Here is an 18,156-nt window from a genome sequence, read left to right as displayed (position 1 = left end):
TTTGCAATTTTTGTATTTTGCTCCCTGAGAGGGAGAGGGTCCCCAGTCAGCTCTGCGGGGGATTCCTCCCCCTCCCTGTGCTCGCCGACACTGCATAATGCGAGCGCTCACACAACCAGATATTTTAGCCTGGGCCGTGTTTAAGTATGTGCACTGCAGACTGCAGTACACTGTAATCACTGAACTACATTATCTCCATCCCTTCACTCCCCCCCCATCTGTCTCCCTCCCCCTCTCCTGTTCTTTCAAAACATTCACAATTTACTTTCACTTTCAGTTAGGAAGATAATATACAGTGCAAATTTTTTTCCTGCATCCACAGATTGCAGGAAAGAAACTTGCATGATTCCCCCATCAACAGACAGTGGTGACAGGGGAATATCCCTCCTGCCCAGCAATTATATTCTCCCGACAAACAGTGATTATCACTAGTGACTATACAGCAACCACTAGTGATAATTATAAGAGAATCTGCTCATTAATGGTTCAAATCTCAGCCAGTTTCTGCTGAACCAGCTGAGATTTAAACTGTCTATGGCTGGTCTTAGCTCTTAGGCAGCCCATACATTGATTAGCACTGTGGAGTGTCGGCTTCCTGGCGTGATCGGGCATGTTGGATTTCAAACACACCCAAGCCCATCTCTATTGGTTGTAGACAGTTGAGCTCCCTGCAGGTTGCTTAGCAGCAGTGGATCTTCTCTGACATGCTGATCGGGATGCAATCCAGGTGATGCTCCCAGTCAAATCCTAGTCATAAATATCAGTGATTTTATTGATCAAAGCCCACACTTTACAGGCATGGAGCCCACATGGCTGCGGAACATACGTTTGATTATATATATATATATATACAGGGCTCAAAATTTCAAGTCCTGAGCCACTAGCCAGGCCTCAAGAGTTACTCGCCACCAGTTGCCCCACCTAATTTATACACTGCCCTGCGCCTAATTGCACCCGTAAACACGCCCTCATAGATTATCTCATGGAATGACAATGTTTTATGCAGAATCAAGTTACAAAATTAAATATTACCAACAACAACTTTAACAAAATGGGACAGGGCACTGTGGGCAGACCAGAGGGACAGGGCACTGTGGGCAGACCAGAGGGACAGGGCACTGGGGGCAGACCAGAGGGAAAGGGCACTGGGGGCAGACCAGAGGGACAGGGCACTAGAACTGGGTCTCTTCCCCATTCTCTTGCTGTCTCCTCTGCAACTCCCATCCATCCTCTCTCTCTCTCTCTCTCTCTCTCCCATTCATCTCATCATCAGAGCCTGTGTGTGCGGCTCCACGCTTGCATGTCCCCACTTCCCCCTTTTATTCAGGCTGGCAGAGAGGAGAGGAGCTGCAGCACAGCGGGAGGGAGTACAATCCAGCGCTGAGATCCACACAACTGCACAGCCATTGACACCATAGCACAGCACACACTGACAGCGCACAGCGCACACTGACACTGCACAACACACATTGAGACCAGTCTGTTCACAGTGCTCAGGCTAAACTGTTGGACACTTACATAGAGCACAAGGAGAAGAAAACTGCACAAACTAGAAGGCTGCCGCTCTCATGTCAGGGCAACTTTCAGTGAGCGCTGCACCGGAGTGGTAATTTTTGCAATCCTCCACCTCACTCATTACTTTCTGCTCTCCAGCTACATTGGTCGGGGCCCGGGGGAGGGGGGAGGCTCAGAGAGGTTATACTGTTAGGTCCCATGGCTTAATGAGAATTGTAAGGAGAGCACCTGTGTACTGCTCTGCCTGTGCGCGGCTCACCAGACTACTTTTCCCGAGCATGCACCTTTCCTCTTCGGCCGCCAATCTCATCGGGACTCTAAGTGTAGGCACAGATTGGAGGGAGATTGATCATGTAGCCCTGTCATCACTCGCCCCCAGCTTAAATGCACTCGCCAAATGCTAGTAGGCGAGTGGAAATTTTGAGTGCTGATATATATATATATAGATGCTAATAAATACTGTGTTTATTAGATCTGACTGGGAGCATCACCTGGATCACATGCCGATCAGCATGTCAACAGAGAAGGTTATACAGCATTACTGCTGCTAGGTGACCAGCTGGGGGCTCTGCTCTCTATAACCAATAGTGCCAGCCTTCCCCTGCATGCATCCATAATGTCACCAGCACTAGGTCCTAATAGACTGCCGCCGCTGCCAAGGAGACAGACGCAGGGACAGGACAGCTGGGGATCCCCACTGTGGCAGAACACCAGGGCCCGGTGGCAAGACAACCTTTGCAACCCTAATAGTTCTCCCACTGCTTTGGACCCTTATATTTTATTGGTGTGCTGGTGACATATATCTCTTGTTTTCTGCCACCCTGGGGGGCCCCAGTATAGTAGGAAGGGAGCTCACTGCAGAACATGTGAAAGGGCCCATAGTGGGATCGTAGTAAAGGGCCCCAGGATATATATATATATATATATATAATTGCATTTTATAGTTGGCCCCCCTACTTTGTCCCTGTCCCCCCATGTGCCCCCCCTAAATATGAAAGCTGGAGACGCCACTGATGATCATAGACACACAGGTCAGGTGTGTTTAAACATTTTATCGGTAGGGTGCTGCTGGAGGAATCCCCCCTCCCTCTTTACTCCCATAACAGTTGAGGCAGACAGACACAATAGACAATAGAATACAGTCACACCACAAACCATCACAGAAAATAGTGCACAACAGCATGAGACAACACACAATATATACATATATACAACATTGAGTCTGACTAGCACAGATCATAGTGGGGTTCTCATTCATTCTGTGCCCCTATTAGAGACACAGGGTGATTTACACATAAGAGGGTCGGGAAGCTGGACATGGAGTTTCCAGAGCTCTCCAGGGCAAGCTGAGCTGCACAAACCTCCAACCCAAAGTGACCCCTGTCACACCAAGTATAGACTTGAAGGGATAGATTTAGTGTTAGAGGTGGTAACTGGTAGATAACTGGTTAGCGACTATGAATCTAACAATTTCAAATGAGAGAGTATATTTTACTAGACAGGGGAACTATGGGAAATTCACTAGCATATGGGGGCCGTGGCAGAGGGCGGTGTGGAACATATGAGGATGGCACTTGAGGAAGGGACTCCAGGGTAACGCGCCCCCCCCCTTTCCCACCCCCCCCTCCTCCCTCTCCCGTTGGAAGTGGCTGTCACCTATTGTGGTGGGAGTATGGTTGATGGGTGCTCTAATGGGGATTGGCGATATAGGGCATGTGATCACAAGTATCGTCACAAGAGAAAAGGGTAGAGGACGGACTCCCCCTCTCTTCTGTGCTCGTCTGTCCGCTTAGTGGATTAACAAATGGGGTAATACGCTCCCTTAGGTAGTTGGGGGGAGGGTGGGGGGAGGGGGGGTGATTGGATACAGGGTTACAAGACTTAGAAGATATCAGGTACATCTGATTATACAGGCTAAGAATATGTTTAGTACTGATTATAGTATGTTGTCTTCTCTTTCTTTTTTCTGTTTGTATAATGCTAGATGGTTACCTGTTAAAATGATTGTCTGATGTATAAGTAATCTTAAAATCAAATAAAAAGAAATTAATTTAAAAAAAAGAGGTGGTAAGTTTTATCTATAAAGATAGGTATAAACCTTTGAGTGACGGTAAATGTCTTTTCAAAAGTGTAACTACAAAGCACAGCAATGCACCGTGAAGTTTACTGCAATGTACTGACTCAAAAAAAAGGGTTGTGTCTGTTTTCCAGTCTGTTGGCAGCCCATTAAAATTAATAGACATGTGCAATTCGTTTAGTTTCTAATTAGTTTTTTAAGGAAAATTCAGAAATTCGTTCATTTCGAATTTTCGTTTTCATTAATTTTTAAATTCAGAATTTTTGGACTTCCGAAAATTTCGAATTTCCAAATTTTCGTATTTCCGAATTTTTCAATTTCCGAATTTTCGGACTTCCGAAATTTCGAATTTCCGATTTTTTTAATTTGAATTTTTTAATCTTTTATTTCCGAATTTTCGGACTTTTTTAGTTTTAATTTTAATTTTTTATTTCTGAATTTTCGGACTTCCGAAAATTTGGAATTTCCGAATTTCCGATTTTTCGGATTTCCGAAAAATCGAATTTTCAAATTTTCGTATTTCCGAATTTCGGAAATTCGGATTTTCGGAAATACGGAAATACGAAACATTTTCGTTTTTTTTATTTTAAAAATCCAGAATTTTAGAAATTTCGAATTTTTCATTTTTTATTTTCGATTTTTTTCAATTTTAGAAATTTCGAATTTTAAATTTATTTTTAATTTTCGAATTTTTCATTTTCGATTTTCAAATTTTCGCATTTCAAATTTTCGAATTTCAAATTTTCGAATTTTTCAATTTCGATTTTGTTTCGAATTTTCGAATTTTTCAATTTGGAATTTTTCTTTTTCGAATTTTTCAATTTGGAATTTTTCAATTTGGAATTTTTCAATTTGGAATTTTTCAATTTCAGAATTTTCAATTTCGAATTTTCGAAATTTCGAATTTTTCAATTTTAGAAATTTTCGAAAAAATTAAAAAAAACGAAAATAACATAAACGAAAAAAACGATTTTTTTGGCAGTGCACATGTCTAAAAATTAATGAAAAGAAGAGGAATCTGCTGCTCCAGCTGTGTGCAATACCTTGATTGGAACCAAGTAGGATTGATAGCCCGGCCCGCCTCCGTAAAAACTTGAGAAAAGAAGAAATGGCTGCACATCCAAAGTTTCCAAAAGTGCCCTTTATTGCAGATGGTGAAAATACACCAGGAATAGTCAAGTAGACGCGTTTCACACATCTGATCTGTGCTTAATCATTACCACCATTAATGATTAAGCACAGATCAGATGTGTGAAACGCGTTTACGTGGCTAACACCTGCTGTCCCTGGTACATTTTGACCGTCTGCAATAAAAGGCACTTTTTGGAAACTTTGGACGTGCAGCCATTTCTTCTTTTTCCCATTAAAATTAATGATTTGCTTTGATGTAACGCATGTTAATGTGCAACATGAGATAACGCAACCCAAAAGATAAGATAGATGTGAGTTCCCTAATGAATCAGATGGCTGTGAGGATCAGCCCGTGTCCCCTACAGCAGATCACATGACTAAGGACCTGGGTCTGGAAATGTGTAGACCGCAATGGGAAGGGCCCCAGATCAGCATCTTCTGCAGTAAAGGTAAGAATTTCAACCCTTCAGTTATTTTTTGCCTATCCATCCATCCACATTGTTAACATTTGAGTCTATGTCCATTTTGGCTGAAAAAATACTTTGTAACCCATAAAATACCAGTGAATATGCATTGACATTTGCCTGGAGTTTGGTATTCTGGCTATACCCAACGCTACCTCGCTACCAATCTGCAACAGTTGAAGAAGGATATGTCATCTCCCATGAATTTCCAATGGGTACCTTATCAATTGCCAATAAGTTTTACAAAATATTAGCTTAATTTAACAGCCTTCTTGCCTTCCTCTGCCTAGGGGGTGGAGCGTTGTACATTATGCCTGCTGATTGGCTGTTCCTTTGTCTATTAGATTCACTGGCCAGTGAGGAGCTTCAACTGTTAAACGACTTGTTTTCGAACTACGACAAAAATGCTCGTCCCGCCAAATCCATCCATGACATCATCCAAGTTCGTCTGAAACTCACACTGACCAACCTCATCTCCCTGGTAAGTCATCTTAGAAGTTAAAAAAGTGTGTGTATATATATATAAACACAGAAACCGGACTTCTGTGTTCATAAGTGATTATGGTAAGCAGGAACCAAAGTGTCTGAGCCAGAGGTGGTGAAACTGAGTTCCACCAAGTTCCCCCTGAAAAAAAGCCCAGTATATATATATATATATATATATATATATATATATATCTCATTTTTGTACATGTAGCTAAGTCCAGAGGCTTAATGGTGACCTCCAGAGTTAGGGACAGCTGACATAATTTTGTGTAGAGTGGGTTACAAGGCATGGTGGGTGTAATGCAAGGTAGATCAATGGGCGCCAGACACTTCTCGAATGCAAAAATATTTATTGTCTCTTGAACAGAACTGTGGGATTTAGGGTTGGGGCCAGGACACCCTTTAGTAGTTGCAATGTTAATTGTCAGACTCCGAGCCATGCAGGGAAAGGCATCCAGCCGGACATCACATCTGCATGTGTAGGATCGCTGTCTCCTATGGCAACAGTCTTGTAACAGTTTCTAACACAAGTTGTAATGAACTTCTTTACTTCCTCTACAATCACTTCTTGTAGATCTTCACTCCACTGAGCTCCCAGTCTCTCTCACTAGACTTGCTGATCCACTGCCACTGGATCTCCTGAGCTCTTCCAATCTTCTCACTCAGTACTGTATCTTCCTCAAGTGTCATCCCCGCTTCCCTACTGGGTCCCTAGCTTGGCACTCACGGATACTCCTCAAGCGTCACCCTGCTGGCCTGGTCATTCCCTGGCTTGGCACACAATACTACTATGCAAGAGTCACCTCCGCTGGATGGGTCCCTGGCTTGGCCCCTGCCAAAGTTTCCCAATTCTTTACCATCCCCGGTTGGTGAGAATACTGCTCTGGTACTTGCTTCAGCTACTCACTGTGGACCCTGGAAATGGAGGTAGTATGGGAACCGGAGGCTGCCGCTGGCTCCATCCGAGTGGGTGCTCCCTCCTCAGGCCTATCTTCAAGCTCCATTGGTGAGTGGTGGGGAAGGAGGTGAAAAGTAGTCCTCTATTGCTGTGCGGCAGTCCAGTTGATCTTCAGCTAGCCCTTGATGTTTAATTGCATGCAAGGAGTTTTTGAATGACAAAGCAAACATTATTTTAACGTCCAGTGTACATGAAGCCTTGGTAATAAAAATATACAGCATGTATATACTGTATAATTTGCAACATTGCTAAACATTTTTTCTGATTTAATTTCTATTGACAGAATGAGAAAGAGGAGACTATGACAACCAATGTGTGGCTCCAGCTGGTAAGAGGAAAACTCTGGAATGAGGGGAGGGACTGGTGTGAATGTACAATATATATGTGTAAAGTGACGCCGCTATATAAGTACCGGTAGTAAATAAATAACTGCACTTTACATTTTATTATCAATCATTATTATTCTGCTTAAATAATATGTACTAAAGTAAAAACAAAGATATTATTGTAGCTCATTAAATATCATTATTGTCTATATACTGTAATATATTTCCAATGCATATAAAAAAGTATTTTTTGAATAACCAGTTGCGCACAACAATCATGCTTGACTTCTTTCTCAGTCTCTGAGTAGAAGTTTGCCAGTCTAGGGCAGTATGTTCAATATAAAGCTGAGCTCAGGAACTTGGAGACATGACCTCAAGCTAGCAGGGGGAAAGTTTAACACTAACCTTAGAAAATATTATTTTACAAAAAAAGTACTGTATTTATCGGCATATACCGGGCGCCGGCGTATAGTGCGCACCCCAAGCTGAGAAGGGAAGTTTAGGAAAAAAACTTACATTTTGGATGTCTTGCCCGGCGTCCATCGGCGGCCTTGTCCGGCGTCCGTCTGCGGCCTTGCACGGGGTCCGTCCAGCTTTGTCGGTGTCCGCCTGCTGTCTTGCCCGGCGTCCATCGGCGGCCTTGTCCGGCGTCCGTCTGTGGCGTTGCGTGGGGTCCGTCAAGTGTTGTGCGGGGTCCGTTGAGTGTTGCGCGGGGTCCGTCGAGTGTTGTGGGTGGCCATCCGCACCTTGCCCGGGCTTGCGTTCCGTTGTGTGTTTGAATTTGGCGCGCTGTGCAGAGCCGGATTTCCTGCACACTCGGCTTCACTCGACTCCTCTCGCGTGGTTGCGGGCGGAGCCGAGCCTAGCCGAGTGCGCAGTACACTCGGCTCGGACAATGTCGGAGACATCGGGGATCGGCGTATATCGCGCACCCACGATTTCCCCCTGATTTTAAGGGGAAAAAAGTGTGCGGTATATGCCGATAAATACGGTAGTTGATGCTTTAAATAGACTTCCAGCAGAGGAAGACAGTCGATCAACAGTAAGTGAATAAAAACATGCTTAGGACAAACATAGATCTATACTCAGAGAAAAGGGTAAAGAAGAGCATGTCATTACACATGCATTAAGGGGTAACTCCACTTTCATGAAAAAAAAAATAGCAAAAGAAAATAATAAAATCAATTAAAATAGTGTATACGAGTCATATTGTAATTGAATGTTATGAAAAATTACATTTCCTTTTGAATCTGCAGCTGCTGTCATTTTCTGTAAAATGCAAAATTGCCACCCGGAGGCGTTCTGTACACAAAAGGTTTACAGAATGCCCTCTAGAAATTTAATTTCCTGCTTGTGTGATTGACTCACTGATTTCCCCAGGAGTCTACACTGATATAAGTCAGATTTTTAGCATCCCCTGCAACAAAAATGTCATTTTTGGTGAGATACTCCAAAGATAAATCATGTCTAAAGGGATGCAGACCCTGCGACTTTCCTCATTAGAGCTCTGCAGGTGCAGCAGCTGGATGGTAATTATAAAACTACTTCCATACAGATTAATTTCTTCAAAATAACAAAAGGTAGGAATCTGCAACACAGTTTGTTAAAATGCTTGCAATGAACATAGATCACCCAGAAGGAGGTGTAGTTACTGTTTAAACGCCAATATCTATTTGACGGTGAATCTCCAATCTGTGTACGGAATACCCAGGCCCGTCGCTACAGGACAGGCAAAACAATTGCTTGGGGCCCCGAGCTGGCCTGGGGCCCCCAACTTCCCCTTCCCAGGCTGTAGTGTGGCCGAGCCCCTCTTCCTTCCTCCTGGAGTCCTGTCAGTCCGGCCGGGTACCGCGCGTGGTACAGGAGATTCAGTTTTCTGTTTCCGGCCGGACTGACAGGAAGTGCACACTGAGTGCTCACTTCCTTTCAGTCCGGCCAGGAACACAGTAAACTGAATCTCCTGTACCACACGGTATCCGGCCCAGCCCGGGCACTATCTGATAGGGGACTGGGGACCCATAATGATAGAACACTGGACTGACAGGAGGAAGAGGAGCTCGGCCACGTTACAGCGGCAGCCAACAGGGAAGAAGGGGAAGTGAGAATAGAAAAACATAGGGACTGGGGGGGGGGGGGGTAAGAACATAGGTGTAAAAAAATAGTGTAGCACTAACTTAGGCTTTGCATGCGGGGGGTGCTTGGGGGCCCCCATTTTGTTTGGGGCCCCCAAATTCCTTCAAACGGCCCTGGGAATACCAACATCAAAACACTAAATAGCAAGTGTGGAAAAATGTGCACATCACATCAGATGTTATTTCAATCCTTACTTAAAATGTCTAATTACTATAAGGGCACCATTGCTTCTCTCGGTCCTTTCATTATGCTCTGACCCTTGGACCTTCCGTACATCAGACCTGATTGCCGCACAGTTTGCCGTATTTTCCATAAGTGTCAAATGTCTTGATTTGTCCTAGGAATGGGATGACTACCGCCTCACGTGGAATGAGTCAGACTATGGCGGGGTAGCAGTCTTACGGGTTTCACCTGACAATGTCTGGTTGCCGGACATCGTTTTGGAAAACAAGTAAGTAAAAGTAAAAGTCTTCCAAAGCAACTTGATTCTCAAAATGTTCAGCAAAAGGTCCTTCAGGACAGGCTGTCTGCTTTGGCTTCCAGATTTATTTTTAGATTTACTGAAAAGCTAATAGCAAACAACTGGCTCCAGAAAAAAAAAAAGAAGAGGAAGCCACCAAGGCTGCTTGTTAGACTCAACCTTGTAGGGCGGCCTTTCTTACCAGAGTTCAGTGGAACCCCACTGTTCCTCCAGCGCTTGTTAGGGGTTCCTTGAGCAATGAGTAATTTCTTCCTCTAAGGTAAGTTACCACTGACACCAATGGTCTTTTTAGCCATCTGTAAGAGGGCCACCTTAATTTAAGGAGCATTCTTCCCACTGACCAACAATGTAAGGAACATTACTTCCACTGGTCCCCAATGTCAGAGGCATTCTTCCCACTAATGTGAGGGACATTCTTCCCACTGACCATCAATGTCAGGGACATTATTCCCACTGGCCATCATTGTGAAGGAGATTCTTTCCACTAACCATCAATGTGAGGGACAAAAAAGGAAGGTTTGGGACTTCGAATGAGGCCATAGACAGAGTGGAGGTATATGAATCAAAGTGACATATTTATTGATCATAAAATTTGTATAAAATTTGTATAAAACATATCAAAAAGAAAACCACATAGAAAAAGACATTATAGTAAACATCATTCCATATTCGTTCACATCACATCGCAGCTCCCGGGAAACAGGCACAGAATTGAGTTTCAAACCAAAGCTCAAGCTAAGAATGAATAAAGGGGTCACAATATGGGGCCACTTTCCTGGGATTGCGGCCTCCCTAGCCCAACTCATAGCTGTTAAGGGTTAAAGGTTTAGCAGTCCCAGCACCTGCTCTGCTAATGAGCTGTGTGGGCCAGGCAGGAAGGGCCAATAGGGCTCCTAGGAATGTGCTGGAAGCACAGGGAAGGCTATTTAAGGTCCAGCTGCTTCCGGGGTCTTCCTCTGGCCCGGTGGACTCAAGCAGCGTGAACTCAGCTAGCAAGCGCCTGTACCTGTCAACGTCCCAGCGTGTCCCTTACCTAATGGAGGACTTGGTGCTTCAGCTTCTGGAGAAAGTGTGCGGCGCTGGAGGAGAAGCATGGCTACGCCAGTGCCTGTGGGCAGTTCCGGTAAAGGAGGCGCGGCTCATGGACGTGGAAGGAGGTGTGTCATGGGGAGGTGAGCTGCTGGAGATTGACGGCTCGGGGCGTGTAATGCCTGCACCCGCCCCATCACCTAAAGCGAGGAGGAGCACTCCGCCGGAAAGAGACAGTCGGGCCCCACTGGCGGCCGAAGCGGCTGTTATGCCTCAACCCCTAGAAGAAGAAGACAGCGGCGTGGCTACTAGGAGTTCGGGAGGAAAGAAGAAGAGGTGTGCGTGCTCGCAGTCCCCCGCCAGGAAGGGGGGTCGGCGCGGTCAGGCGCAGAAGAAGGACACTCAGGCCAGCAGAGGTAGGCAGCCTGTGTTACAGGCTGCCAGGCAGCAGCAATGCCCACCACAGAGCAGCGTTCTACACCCAGGGGTGCCACAGCAGGCATCTGGGTCACAGTTGGTGCAGAATCAAGGCCCTGCAGCGCTGCTGGAGCAAGCGGCTCAGCAGCAAGTGATCCAGCCCCCAGCAGTGGGTGAGTTAAGCCAGCTAAATGTTTTATCTGGGCTTGTTGGGTCTTTGTCTGCTTTAATACAATCTTTAAATTCTAAAGTGCCTGCTAGATCTGAACCTTCAACCTCTCATGTTATACCAGTTAACCCTGCTGTTTCTGTTAACCTTTCTGTTCCTCCTGTCACCTCTTCAGCACAGCAAAACGAATGTCACAGCTCTGCTGAGTGTTATAATGCAGCCTCTAAAGGTAACGTACCCGAGAGATATATGAAAGAGGCTATACCTTGCGAGGTTTCTCCGCTGGGGTACCAGTCCGGCTATGAAGGAGAAAATATGGAGAGGCGACTATGTAGATATCCTTTCTCTATTACCTGCTCATAAGGATGTGGTGGTTAATAAAAGGGAGGAGAGAGGGGAGGATGAGAGGCGTAGGTTGATCCCTAGGTCGTTCAATAATTGGCTCCAGGCTTTTGTATCTTTGCAGGAGTGCTAGGGGAAAGGCATCCTGAGCAATGTGGGGGGCTTTTCCAGCACCTAAATCACGTTTTAGAGGTGTACAAGAATTTCGGTGGCCTGGGTTGGTTCTTTTACGACGAATCCTACCGCCAAAAATTGTCAATTCACCCGGCCCTTAGGTGGGGTATGAAGGATGTGGGCCTGTGGCTGAATTTGATGGCACCGCAGAAACCTCCAGCACCTAGGCAACCCACGGGGGCTCCTCCCGCAGCGGCTTTCAAAAAGGGCTGCTGCTTTGCTTTCAATGAGAGCCAATGCCGCTGGAACAATTCCTGCAAATATAGGCACGAATGCTCGATATGCGCTGGGGGGCACCCAGCGGCAAAATGTTTCAGGAAAAATGCTGTGGCAGGTCCTTCACAGGCGCAGCATATTTTTCCCAAGAGCCTGCACGCCTGTGAGGCTGGAAAGTCTGCGCCCGTGGCTGGACAGCTACCCAGACAGGGAGAAGGCATGTTTGCTCAATGAGGGCTTTGCCCAAGGTTTCCCGCTACCTGCTTTTTCAGGGGTAGGTTGTAAGTTAGTGGGGAATTTAAGGTCCGTTGAGCAGTTTCCTCAAGTGGTAAGGGATAAATTATGCAAGGGGCTAAAGGAAGGTAGGATCGCTGGGCCTTTTGAACAACCCCCCTTTTGCAATTTTATGATTTCCCCTTTGGGTGTAGTGCCTTAACGGGAACCCAATGAATACAGGATCATACACCATCTATCCTTTCCCAAAGGAGATTCGTTGAATGATGATATCGAGGATGAGGTATGTACAGTGTCGTACGCTACATTGGAAGATGCAATTAATAAAATAAAGTTGTTTGGTCCCGGGGCATTACTAGCGAAGGCGGATATAAAGTCAGCTTTCAGACTTTTGCCAGTTTCCCCAAAGGCTTTTGATTCACTCGGTTTTCATTTTGAAGGTCAGTATTTTTTTGATATGTGTCTTCCGATGGGGTGCTCTTTGTCCTGCGCGTACTTCGAGGCATTTTCCACGTTCCTTCATTGGGTGCTTAGCGTGCGGTCGGGGGCGGATAGTATAGTCCACAATCTGGATGACTTTTTGTTCATAGGCCCTTTAGATTCTGGTTTATGTTTGGATTTATTGACCACATTTCAGGCTATGTCGCGAGATTTTGGTGTTCCGCTTGCTGAAGAAAAAACGTGCTTGCCCAGTGCGTCTATCGAGTTTTTGGGTATTGAGATAGATACCTGTAGTATGGAATGCTGTTTGCCGGATGCTAAAGTAAAGAAATTGAAATGTCTGATTGCGTCTGTTTTGCAAAAAAAAAAAGTGCGTTTGAAGGAGATGCAATCTTTATTGGGCGTTTTGGCATTTGCGTGCAGAATCATGCCGGTTGGTAGAATATTCTCTCGGCGGTTGCATCTTTCCATTGCGGGCAAAAAATCTCCACTGGACCACATCAGAGTGACCTCCCCTATGAAGGAAGATTTGTTGGTCTGGGCGAGATTTTTGGATTGTTATAACGGTAGGTCTTTCTTTCAGGCAGACTTTGTGGTTGCTAGAGATTTCTGTTTATTTACTGACGCGGCGGGTTCCAAAGGTTTCGGTGCAATTTGGCGAATGCATTGGTGCTGTGCAGTCTGGCCGGACTCCTGGGTGAGTTCGGGCGCAACTAAGAACGTGGTATTGCTGGAATTATTTCCAATTTTAGTGGCTTTGGAGTTATGGGGTGTGGAATTTGCAAATAGACGTATATTAGTAGAAACGGACAACAAAGGTGTATTATATGCAGTCAATTGCTTGTTATCCAGTTCTTTGCAGGTAATAAAAATTTTGCGTCAAGTGGTCTTCAGATGCCTTAAGTTCAACATCTGGCTAAAAGCTAAGTATATTCCGGGGGTGTTAAACAGTTTGGCTGATTCTTTGTCTCGCCTGCAGGAGGAGCGGTTTCGGAGTCTGTTTCCGGAGGCGGACGCGCTTGGTTTCCATTGCCCTGCTGCCCACCTGTGGGAGATGATTTAGAGGAAGTGACGGCTGCGATTAGGGCACCTAAGACGTGGACTTGTTATACTGCAGCCTGGAGCAGCTGGATAGCTTTTGCAAGCAAGGAGGGTCATCTGTTTAATAAGCCTTCGGACGGTGCTATTTTGGCATTCCTGTCCAGTTTAATGCGGCAACGATTCTCAAGCAGTCATGTTACTAAAGTGTTGGCCGACATTTCGTTTTATTTTCGTTTATTGGGTTTGAAACCTTGTTCTTATTATTTTTCAGTGAAGCAGGCCCTAAAAGGGTACAGAAGAACCAATTTGGTCACGGACGAGAGGAGGCCAATCTCGCTTGAAATCCTCAACGGGCTTTGTAAGGTTACGTCGGCGGTGTGTTTTTCGGAATACGAGGCATTGCTATTTAGGACAGCGTTCGTGCTGGCCTTTTTTTCGGTGCCTTCTGTGTTTCGGAATTGATACCGGCTGACAAAAAAGGTGGTTCCGGGATTCGCTTGGAACAGGTGTTGGTGGAGCAGGCTGGTGTGCACATCTGGTTGCATTACTCCAAGACGGATCAAGTTGGGAAAGGTAGATGGGTTGATTTAAAGGTCCACAATGATTTATTTATTTGCCCAGTATCTTTAGTGAAGCAATTCTTGGGGCTCAGACCGCCCGGGGGGGGGATTTTTTCTTATACATAACAATTTGCTTCCTCTTACTAAGTATCAATTCGATGTGATTTTTAAAAGGTGTTTAGCTAGCTTGGGTTTAGAGGCGTTTAAGTTTTCATCCCACTCCTTCCGGATTGGGGCAGCCTCGGAGGCGGCCCGGTCAGGTGTCCCGGAAGCAGAGATCAAAGCATTGGGTAGGTGGAGGTCTAAGTGTTACCAGTTGTATGTTCGCCCTAATTTGTTTATTTAATTTTTTTTAGGTACCCAGCACACAGTTTGGATTCTGGGGCATTCTTTTGTTTATTGGGCACAAAAAAGAGCGGCTCAGCGCAACTAGTCAACTAATCTGTCTCTACACCCGGACAATTTTCATGTGTTATGGAAAGGTATAAGAGGTCTGCAATGGGCCCAACTGGATTTTCAATTGTCAAGGTTATGTCAGCTATGGCCATCGCCGACCATTTTGTTGATTCACCTAGAAGGTAATGACTTGGGGAAAGTGAAAACATTGGGGTTGATTTTTTCAATTAAGGGTGATTTACAGCGATTCAGCGCAGCCTTCCCGGGTACAATAGTGTTTTTTTCCAAGATAGTTCCTCGACTTTCATGGCTCTCCTCGGAGCAGAGGAGGGTTATGGAAAAAATGAAGAAGAGGGTCAATAGGGCTCTTGAAAAAATTCATGCCGCAGTTAGGGGATTTGTCCTATCGACACGTGGACTTGGAGGGAGGCTACCAGGGCTTGTATAGGCAGGATGGGGTCCACTTGTCCGAGGTTGGGATGGATATTTTTAATTTGGGCATGCAAAACATGATTGAGAAGGCTGTGACGCTTGGGGTGGGCCGGGCTTGATGCTCAAGTCCGGCCGATGGGGACTTTATTTATTTTGAAAATGTGTTACTGCTCGAGTTGTCAGAACTGAGCAGGTAGAAATACAGTATATGATGGTATTATGGTTTATGATTTTGAGTGATTTAATAAAAGTTATGGAAAATTATTTTGAAAATCAATAAAGGTGTCGCGGCCAAGTTTTGCCATTTAAACGGTGTTGAGTGTCTTATGTTTAGTTGGTATCTGGGAAGGTGTATTTTGGGCCGGTGGGGCCTGCAATTCCATGGTGACACTTCGCTATGGTGCTAGATGCTGTCATGGACACAAGATGAACGTGTCCAGACAGCAAATAACCCAGAAGGTGCATAGCCCCTCTGGGGGTTAGAACCTCACACACGGGTGGCAGGGGAAAACTGCCAACCCTGTCTATTGGCCTCCATCCCTTAATGCGAGAAAGCAATTAAGCAATAAAACCAAGGCCAGAATAATGGTTACTATTTTTATGGATCTTATAAGCTTATTACTATATATTGATTATACATCCCTTTATTCCAGATCCTCATTGGCAGTCCCTCTCGGCATTATATCTGATGCTAATTTTGCTCTCCAGCAACCCGACCTCTGTGCACAGCATATGTGGGGGGGGGGGGGTCTTTGTGTATTCCCCCATTTAGCACGCTGCTCCGTCACCTCAGTTCCCGGGACGGACCGTTATTCTGGCCTTGGTTTTATACTCACCAACCCCCATCTCAAGTGACCCCATGTAAGTATATGGGTCGGGCTGCAATGTCTTCCCCTACTATCCTGAGTTACAATTATACCAACCTTACTATTATATTTTGTCGATATCTCTGAAACATCCGCCCCTGATGAGTGTTTTTACTCGAAACGCGTTGGGAATTACTTGGGATGCAGATACATGTTTATACTATTCTATCAACTCAGAAATTCATCTACACACCATCTACAATGTCAATACTTGTATATAAATGTATACTATTTATTTCTGTCACACAGGCTGCTTTTATGCTTCTTGTACATATATGTATCATTCAATGTATTTTTACCCATCAATTGGTCCACTATGTTAGCACAAGTTGTTATATATTTATATACTCTTGGTGCCCATAGTTCACACACACACACACACACACATACTTATGGCGGTGTGAACGAATATGGAATGATGTTTACTATAATGTCTTTTTCTATGTGGTTTCCTTTTTGATATGTTTTATACAAAGTTTATGATCAATAAATATGTTACTTTGATTCATATACCTCCACTCTGTCTATGGCCTCATTCAAAGTCCCAAACCTTCCTTTTTTATCCTCAAATAGGGATGGAGGCACATCCTATATGTGCCTCATTTAAAGTCCCAACCAATTGCTTTCTCATCAATGTGAGGGACATTCTTCACACTGACCATCAATGTCAGGGACATTATTCCCACTGACCATCAATGTCAGGGACATTCTTCACACTGACCATCAATGTCAGGGGGCCAGATTCTCATAGAATCGGCGGCGGCGTAGTGTAAGCCATTTACACCACGCCCCCGCAACTTACTGGAGCAAGTGCCGTATTCTCCAAGCACTTGCTCCGTAATTTGCGGCGGCGCAGTGTAAATGGCCCGGCGTATGGCCGCGTAATTCAAAGGGGCGGCTTGTATTCAAATTAAGCGCGCCCCCGCGCCGATCGAACTGCGCATGCGCCGGGCGGAAAAATAGCCCAGTGCGCATGCTCTAGCTCACGACGGAAAACGTCAATGACGCCGACGTGAGCGTCATTGACGTAAAGTCGTATTCGCGGACGACTTAGTAAAACGACGTAACCGACGGAAAAAGACGACGCTGACGCGTCGAATTACATCTAAGATCCGTGTAAGTGACTTACATCTGTCGAATCCGTCGGACCATTCTCATCGGATGAACCGGTCGTGTGTACAGGGCTTTAGGGTTAGTGTTAGGGTTACAAGGAGGGTTAGTGTTAGGGTTAGAAGGAGGGTTAGTGTTAGGGTTACAAGAGGGGTTAGTGTTAGGGTTACAAGAGGTTTAGTGTCAGGGTTACAAGAGGATTAGTGTTAGGATTACAAGAAGGGTTAGTGTTAGGGTTACAAGAGGGGTTAGTGTTAGGGTTACAAGGAGGGTAATGTTAGGGTTATATTGAGCACTATAAAATGTACATCACTACTACGTAGGAAGGAGAGTTTGCATGCTATGACCCTAAATATATTAAGCTGTTTATAACCTCATATAAATCTAAACGTTTTGAAAATAAAATTGATTCTCTGAAAAGGGACCACCCTGCTCTGTAACTGCCCTATATATTGTCTTTCAGCGTTGATGGCCAATTTGAAGTGGCGTATTACGCCAACACCCTGATACATAGCAACGGCTACATTTCTTGGCTCCCGCCGGCCATCTTCAGGAGTGCGTGCCCTGTGGTGGTCACCTACTTCCCTTTTGATTGGCAGAACTGCACACTGGTGTTCAGGTGAGAAATCAATGTTTGTACTTGTAGACCATTTAGCCACCAGAGGAGATTACACTCCAATGCCCCCACCATGGTTATGATCAGTCATAACATTGTGGCCACCCACCTAATATTAAGTAGGTTTCCTTTTTGCTGCCAAAACAGCCCTGACCTGTTGAGGCATGGACTGCAGAAGACCTCTGAGGGTATACAGTGGTATCTGTCACCAAGCTGTCAGTAGCATTACACTACCTCTGCCAGTTTGTCTTCTTCCATAGTGCATCCTGGTGCCATCTCTTCCCTAGGTAAGCAACACACACGCACCATGCCATTGCCATCCACATGATGTAAAAGAAAACGTGATCAGACCAGTTACCTTTTCCATTGCTCTGTGGTCCAGACCTGATGCTGATATGCCCATTGTAGACGTTTGTGGCTGTAGCCACGAGTCAGCATGGGCACCCTGACTGGTCTGCGGCTACGCTGCCCCATACACAACAAACAGCTATGCTCTTTGTGTTCTGACACCTTTCTACCTTTCTATCAGATTCAGCATTCGC

The 18,156-nt window shown here is 45.2% G+C and overlaps 1 protein-coding gene across 2 annotated transcripts in view; it reads left to right on the top strand.

Annotated features, from left to right (window-relative positions):
* Nucleotides 1-18,156, top strand: part of CHRNE (cholinergic receptor nicotinic epsilon subunit) — a 61,926-nt gene that overhangs the window by 18,813 nt on the left and 24,957 nt on the right. For both annotated transcript variants that reach the window (XM_040346847.1, XM_040346845.1), the window contains exons 2-5: nucleotides 5,532-5,668; nucleotides 6,915-6,959; nucleotides 9,432-9,541; nucleotides 17,462-17,617. In XM_040346847.1, the coding sequence (XP_040202781.1) occupies nucleotides 5,532-5,668; nucleotides 6,915-6,959; nucleotides 9,432-9,541; nucleotides 17,462-17,617 (448 nt within the window). The remainder of the gene's footprint in view (nucleotides 1-5,531; nucleotides 5,669-6,914; nucleotides 6,960-9,431; nucleotides 9,542-17,461; nucleotides 17,618-18,156) is intronic.

The sequence above is a fragment of the Rana temporaria genome, chromosome 3, assembly GCF_905171775.1.
Source record: "Rana temporaria chromosome 3, aRanTem1.1, whole genome shotgun sequence".
Lineage (NCBI taxonomy): Eukaryota > Metazoa > Chordata > Amphibia > Anura > Ranidae > Rana > Rana temporaria.
Note: the sequence above shows the minus strand (reverse complement) of the source record. Positions and strands in the feature narration are given on the sequence as shown.